The 7,791-nt window shown below is 44.1% G+C and overlaps 1 protein-coding gene across 1 annotated transcript in view; it reads right to left on the bottom strand.

The window, feature by feature from the left end:
• Positions 1-203: 203 nt before the first annotated feature.
• The window catches only part of LOC138960996 (uncharacterized), a 9,689-nt gene continuing 2,101 nt past the window's right edge, over positions 204-7,791 (bottom strand). The window contains exons 2-7 of the mRNA XM_070332612.1: positions 7,188-7,267; positions 5,572-5,661; positions 4,359-4,472; positions 3,924-4,038; positions 1,518-1,702; positions 204-890 (exon numbers count right to left, since the gene is read on the bottom strand). Coding sequence (XP_070188713.1) covers positions 642-890; positions 1,518-1,702; positions 3,924-4,038; positions 4,359-4,472; positions 5,572-5,661; positions 7,188-7,267 — 833 coding nt within the window. The 3' untranslated portion in view covers positions 204-641. The remainder of the gene's footprint in view (positions 891-1,517; positions 1,703-3,923; positions 4,039-4,358; positions 4,473-5,571; positions 5,662-7,187; positions 7,268-7,791) is intronic.

Here is a 7,791-nt window from a genome sequence, read left to right as displayed (position 1 = left end):
GTGCGGGCGTGCGTGTGTGCGTGCGCGCGTGCTTACGTCTCTGCAGTGTGTGTGTGTGTGTGTGTGTGTGTGTGTGTGTGTGTGTGTGCGTGTGTTTGCGTGTGTGTGTGTGTGCTTGCGTGCGTGCGTGCGTGCGCACGTGCTTGCGTCTCTGCAATGATGTCTCTCCCGCTTTCTCTCTCGCCAAACTCAGGAAGGCAACAGAATTTTTAAGGGCTTTTTTTTTCAACCAAAGTAGCCTGAATTTTCACCTATATGCAGGACGTGAACAGTGACAACTCGTGTCAAACCAGCACTCCGAATAGGTGACGATACATCGGCTGGTTATGAATGTACTTCTTTTTTTCAGTTTAAAAGCGTAAATACACTTCTTTTTTCAGTAAACATAACGTTCTTTACTTTTTGCTATTGACCAAGCAAAGCAGCAATAAAGACAACATGGTTAGAACGCCGCTAATCTAAAAAAAATTAGTTGTGTTTGTTCTGGGTGGTAAATGAACATGAAGATAAGTGAACCGGTCAATAATTGAAGGAATGTAAGCTCTTCGTTTTTTTTGGTGAAGATTTTAGGGTTAACATGTGTGTGGGTTAAGATCAACCACAGTTTCTTGGGTTGGAGATGCTATTTCTTAGTTCTCGTCTTACAAATAGGGGTACTGGGGTACGTGGGGGAAAATAAGTTCTTCGGGGAGCTGGGGCATTGCGGCCGAAGCGGAGATGTCTGTGGATAGGACACCGTGGGTTTTGGTCCTGACCCATTTCCTTACGTCGTCTCTTTCGGCGATCTCGATCTTTTCGCGAGCTCCGGTGGCAACCACGGCGGTGACGGCAGTTCCGATCAGGTCGTTCCCTAGGTGCTGGGCCCCCCGTGCGCAGATATCAAGGTCATCCTGAAATAAGGAGAAAGGTGAAGAGATATCGATGGTAGAAAGTGCTGCTTGGGGGAAGGGTTGGGGTGGAGGAGGAGGAGGAGGAGGAGGAGGAGGAGGAGAGAGAGAGAGAGAGAGAGAGAGAGAGAGAGAGAGAGAGAGAGAGAGAGAGAGAGAGAGAGATAATGATAATGACAATTCTTTATTTAACGAGGGCAATATAATAAGCAGTGATTTGCTTTTTTACACACACAGAGAGAGAGACACAGAGAGAGAGACACAGAGAGAGACACAGAGAGAGACACAGAGAGAGACACAGAGAGAGACACAGAGAGAGACACAGAGAGAGACACAGAGAGAGACACAGAGAGAGACACAGAGAGAGACACAGAGAGAGACACAGAGAGAGACACAGAGAGAGACACAGAGAGAGACACAGAGAGAGAAAGAGACCGACAAATAAAAAGACAAACAAACAGAGCGACATAAGTCTGGAACCAAAAAAACGGAGTCAAGGCCTTTCATCAAATAACCAACACACACACATTATCGTCACTACGACAACGAGTCTCTCTGATAACTAAAACACTATCCGTCATCTTTCTGTGATGAAAATTCTAACTCAACTAAATTAAAGATGCTGCCTACCTTGCTGTAAACATGGCATTTGATGTGGAACTCGCTAATGGCAACATTAGACTGTTGGTACTCGTCCCGGGCCGCGTCCACCAGACCGTGCAGCGAGCCGGCAGCCAGGCTACGCAACGAGCTGGACGTGCCAGGCGCTGTGTTCCCACTGCCAGGGAAGCCCGTCAGCACTGTGTAGGTACTGCCTGCAGTCAGAGACAGAAACTAGCCATTACTGCCATTTGTGATACATAGAAATCAGCCATTACTGCCATTTGTGATACATAGAAATCAGCCATTACTGCCATTTGTGATACATAGAAATCAGCCATTACTGCCTGCAGCGAGAGATAAAAATCACGAATACATAGAAATCAGCCATTACTGCCTGCAGCGAGATATAAAAATCACTCATACATAGAAATCAGCCATTACTGCCTGCAGCGAGAGATAAAAATCACTCATACATAGAAATCAGCCATTACTGCCTGCAGCGAGAGATAAAAAATCACTCATACATAGAAATCAGCCATTACTGCCTGCAGCGAGGGATAAAAAATCACTCATACATAGAAATCAGCCATTACTGCCTGCAGCGAGAGATAAAAATCACTCATACATAGAAATCAGCCATTACTGCCTGCAACAAGGGATTAAAATCACTGATACATAGAAATTAGCCATAACTGCCTGCAGTGATACACAGTAACCAGCCATAACTGCCTGTGTTTATACACAGAAATCAGCCATAACTACTCGCAGTAATACACAGAAATCAGCCATAACTGCCCGCAGTGATACACAGATACCGATCATGACTGCCTATAAACCAGCCATGACTGCCTATTGTAAGACACAGAAATCAGCCATAACTGCCCGCAGTGATACACAGATACCGATCATGACTGCCTATAAACCAGCCATGACTGCCTACGGTAAGACACAGAAATCAGCCATAACTGCCCGCAGTGATACACAGATACCGATCATGACTGCCTATAAACCAGCCATGACTGCCTACGGTAAGACACAGAAATCAGCCATAACTGCCCGCAGTGATACACAGATACCGATCATGACTGCCTATAAACCAGCCATGACTGCCTACGGTAATACACAGAAATCAGCCATAACTGCCCGCAGTGATACACAGATACCGATCATGACTGCCTATAAACCAGCCATGACTGCCTATTGTAAGACACAGAAATCAGCCATGAATACCTATAGTGATACAAAAAAATCAGCCATAACTGCCTCTGGTTATAAACAGAAATCGGCCATTACTGCCGGCAGTGAGACAATGGAATTACTTATACATAGAAATCTGCCGTTATTGATGGCCGCAGGAGCGGTCATCTATTGCAATGGGTTCGGAGATCTGACATGTCTCGTTTTGTTACCGTTCTCACAAGATCAGTTACAGTTTTTTTGTTTTCTCTCTCTGTCTCTCTCTCTCTCTTTCTCTCAGTCTCTCTCTCTCTCTCTCTCTCTCTCTCTCTCTCTCTCTCTCTCTCTCTCTCTCTCTCTCTCTCTCTATCTCTATCTCTATCTCTCTGTATCAGTGTATGTATGTCTTTGTCTGTGTCTCCCTCTGAGTCTCTCCGCTTCTGTCTTTCTATGTCTGTCTCTGTTTATGTGTGTGTGTGTCTCTCTCGCTCTCTCACTCTCGCTCTCTCTCTCTCTCTCTCTCTCTCTCTCTCTCTCTCTCTCTCTCTCTCTCTCTCTCTCCCATCCGACTCCTGGCACACAGGTCAAAGCAGAGGTTAACTTGAGTGCACGTGTACCTAGCAGGAGGGGGGGGGTGATTCGGGTCAGAAGTGGGGTAAAGCACTTTGGTCTTCAGTCTTTGGGTTATAGCTTTCAGTGGAGAAGATGCCAACATGAAATTGCACTATGTTCTACTATTTATTGATGGCCGCCCTCTTTCTTCTATTAGCTGAGGGCGGTGAACATGTGTCGTTGTTTGCCGTTCTCATGAAACATAAGTAATCAATTTATCCACTTGATTATATTCACAACAGGGACCTATCACTCTTCTTTGCATGTTTTTATGCCTACGGATTTTCAATTACTCTGCAACACATGTAACCCAAATTCAACATGTGTCTGTACAATACCGCTTCTTTTATGAAAACATTGCTTCGGTCATGTTGATTTTAATCAACCAATTTTCTTGTAAACTGCCTCAGAAATCAGCCCTTACTGCCTGCAGTTGAACACATAAATCACTGGTAGATAGAAATCAGCCTTTATTGCCTGCAGTGAGATACATAAAGCAGCCATCACTTTGTTTTTTACAGACTGGCAAAGTTCCGTCTTGTATTTTGGGGGTGAATTTTACTCACTATAAAGTGAGCATCCCCAATTCAAAAATGTTTTGCTCCATACGAAGGTTTTGACACTGTGCGTAACACGAATTCTTACCCATGTTATTCTCCAGGTAGGGCAGAAAGTTCTTCATGAGGAGGAAGTGCCCCGTGACGTCATACTTTGTTATTTCGTAGAACTGTGCCAGTGGCTGGTCTATGAGTCGCCCTTGCTGTCAAACACAACCAACAGAGTGATTTGTAGACATGATATCTTTTCAAACTGTTGTTAAGGAACGATAAAAGAGACAGAGCTCTTCTATGCCAACAGACGAAAGAGAAAGTGAGAGAGAGAGAGAGAGAGACAGACAGACAGACAGACAGACAGACAGACAGACAGACAGAGACAGAGGGAGAGGAAGGGAGAGAGAGAAAGGTAGAGAGAGAGAGAAAGGAAGAAAGAGAGAGAATGAGAGACAGACAGACAAACAGAAAGACAGATATTACAGATGAGGAACAGACACAGGTGTGCAAGAAGTCCCAAAGGTCAGACCTTAAACCATGAGTTGTCTCCTTTGATGCTGGCCACGACGTGTTGAATGCCCCTACATTTTTTCACGGCCTTCTCAAACACATCCCTCGCCCCTTCCTCTGTACTCACGTCTCCCTGGCAAAGAGAAGACAACAGGTATCCCCGTCTTACTTTTTTTTCTGATGAGCGCAGAATAATTATGTGCACAGCTGATAGTGATAAAATATAACAAGGCACTCACAACAGACGATGTTCGGAAATAACTCTGTCGGGTTTGTAGGGATCATGAATAGTGAATAATTATCGTCTTATTTTTATTTTTGATGAGCGCAGAATAATTATGTGCACAGCTGATAGTGATGAAATATAACATGGCACTAACAATAGACCACATTCGGAAATAACTCTGCAAGGATTGTGAAATAGTGAATACTCTTGCTTTTATTGAGTCAACATTTCCCATCACATGCCAGTCACCAGCGAGGGGGGTGTCCAAAACACAAGGACAAGACGCACGTGTGGAAAGCTTGCCTCAATAAAAGCCAGAGTATTCACTCTTTCACAACCAATACAAACGGCCCACAGAGTTATTTCCGGAGTTCGTCTTTTACGACCTGACCGACAAAGAGAGTAGTTGTTGGCTCCATCAATTTCCCTTTTGTCTTTTTGTTTGTGGATTTGTTTTAGTTTGTGTTACATTCGTTGTTCTGACAAAGCGAAAGACTATTGCTCAATCGCTTGCTTGCTTGCTTGCCACTTTGAGTCAACAAGCAATTCTCTGTTAGATATTTGTTGAGTCTTATACTGAAAAGTTACACTAGCGTTGATTCTTCTCGTCAATACACAAAATGGGTACTTGTGCCAGGACATTCATGCTTTTGCGCGCGCGCGCACACACACACACACACACACACACACACACACACACACACACACACACACACACACACACACACACACACACACACACACTCACACTCACACACTAAATATTCGCACACACGCACGCACGCACGCACGAAGACACACACACACACACACACACACACACATTTCTTCTCGTCAACACACACAATGGGTACTTGTGCCAGGACATTCATACGCGTGCGCGCGCGCGCGCACACACACACACACACACACACACACACACACACACACACACACACACACACACATACGCGCGCGCGCCCTTTTTCTTCAAAGAAGACGGAGACGCTTTACCTATCAAACTTACCACTACACATCCCAGGTTGTCTTGAAGATTTTCTGGAATAGTCTTGCGCAGTTGTTCGTAGCTCCCCTCGCTCCTTGTTGCAACGATTACCTGCCAATAAAACTTCATAATTATACGAGAATTCACAGATGACTCGCTTTCTTTAAAGAACTAATATCAAACGGCAGCTTACGGAGATGTATCGTGCACAGAACAGCGGAACCCCCTTTTTCAGACCTTAAAGGTCCTTGTCTACATTTTTATACCGAAATCGCCATTTGACCATTAAAATGCAGAGTCTATTATCTACAAATATCAACAATACACTCCCTTTCGATCAGGAAAGACGAAGCCAGTGTAGCCGTTTGAAAATTCATTGTAGTATTCCAGCGTAGTACTCATAATAGGATATCCTTATTTGGAAAATGCCAAGCGCAAAACTCCTCTCAAATCCCGTGCATTTCGTGCGTTTAAAAAAAAGCGTGGACAGCGCTCCAGTGTCCAACTGTTGCTGCACTTGTTTGGGCGTGGCTATAAGCATAGTGACATGAATTTGATTGGTCAGTATTTTTAGGCAAAGCACATGTTCTCAGCAAACAGAAACCAAATATTGGAAGCGTGAGTCACGCTACCCCAAAACAAAATCTTTTTTTACATATATTTTTTTTTCTATAACTTTTTTCCCCATGGTTCATTCATCATCTGACATAACTTTTTAGCGAAATCTAACCATAAGATTATTGAAAAAGAGCAAAAATGTAGACGACCACCTTTAACAAATCTGAGAAAATCAGATCTTTAAAAGGGGAGAAATTTACAGAGGTTATAAACAGAAAATATGAGAAGACAGGGTCTTAAAAGGTAGGGAGTCTTAAATTGGGGGGGGGGGGGGTCTAAACTAAGGGGATTCCACTGTACGCTGGATTCAGTCAATGCTGTTTGGTGCAGGCAGAGACTTAGAGTACAGTCTACAGTCTCGGGTGTAGGGAAGAGGTGCAAACTGAGTCACTGATTTGCACGAGCCCCCAGGTAGCACTGTATTCTATTTTCAATTCGATCTGAATAAATCTATGTTTTGAACTTGGTGTTTTTTTCTGCGGATGTTGTAATGTGACGCTTCGATAGACGATTTTCGGAAATAACTTCGTCGGGCTTGGGTGTCGAAAACACGTGAACGGATGCACGTGTTCCCGACATTCCCCTCGCTAGTGATTGGTCCTCCTAATGTTTGGCAGAGGTTTTGCAAGAAAAGGTCACTCTCCCACAATACATATGAACCCGACGGAGTTATTTTCGGAATTCGTCGATTCGGAACCACAAATGGCAATATTCCTGTCATTACCATGCGCTGAACAAAGTGGACCCAAAACAGCGAAAACTTTGTTTTAAGTCTTTCTACTGCAAGACTCCGTATACTTTGAAAGCTCCTCTTTTCAAACTTTACCCCTCATGATGTCAGTAAATCTACGTCCATTTTCAGATTGCCTCTGCTTTGAAACGTATGGCATGTTCTCAACACAACCCCCCCCCCCCCCCCTTCCCCTCTCATGGTGTCAGTAAATCTAAATTCATTTTAAGATCTAAATAAAATTTTAGATGTTTGAAGGTGTAAAGACTGAAACAGCGCTCTACTTCACCTTGGCTCCCTGTTTCAGCATCGACCGCACGATCCCAGATCCCACAATGCCTGTACCCCCGGCCACCAGTGCAGATGCACCTGGCATTCAAACAAAACAGCGGTAAATGTTGTCTGTACCCCTAGCCTCCGGTGCAGATGCACCTGAGCCGGCCACAAATGCAGGTGCACATGACATTCAAACAAGACATCAGTAAATTGTGCAAGTACCCCTGGCCTCCAGTGCAGTTGCACCTGACCCGGCCACCAGTGCAGGTGCACCTGACATTCAAACAAGACACCAATGAGTCTTTTCGCTTATTCTGTTTCGTTTTGACGTTTGTTGCATTCTGGTATTCATTGATTCTTATTACTTTTGATTATCATGCCTGCGTTTATATTTGATTTATGCTTGTTAAATTCTAGGCCTCTTTTGGCCAAAACCTGAAATAAAATTGTAACTGTAGAAATATTGCTTGCACCTGAAAGGGGGAAGAGAGAGGGAAGGGGCCTCACGGAGAGTGTGTAACATATTAGAAGCCTTTGTTTTCTTCGGTGTTTTTTTGACAGAGTTGTATTACCCAAGACGGATGTTGTCAAACTTGCACCGGCCAAATATTAACACT

The sequence above is a fragment of the Littorina saxatilis genome, linkage group LG3 (assembly GCF_037325665.1).
Source record: "Littorina saxatilis isolate snail1 linkage group LG3, US_GU_Lsax_2.0, whole genome shotgun sequence".
Lineage (NCBI taxonomy): Eukaryota > Metazoa > Mollusca > Gastropoda > Littorinimorpha > Littorinidae > Littorina > Littorina saxatilis.
The sequence above is the reverse complement of the archived record's forward strand: the minus strand, read 5'-3'. Positions and strand labels throughout refer to the sequence as shown.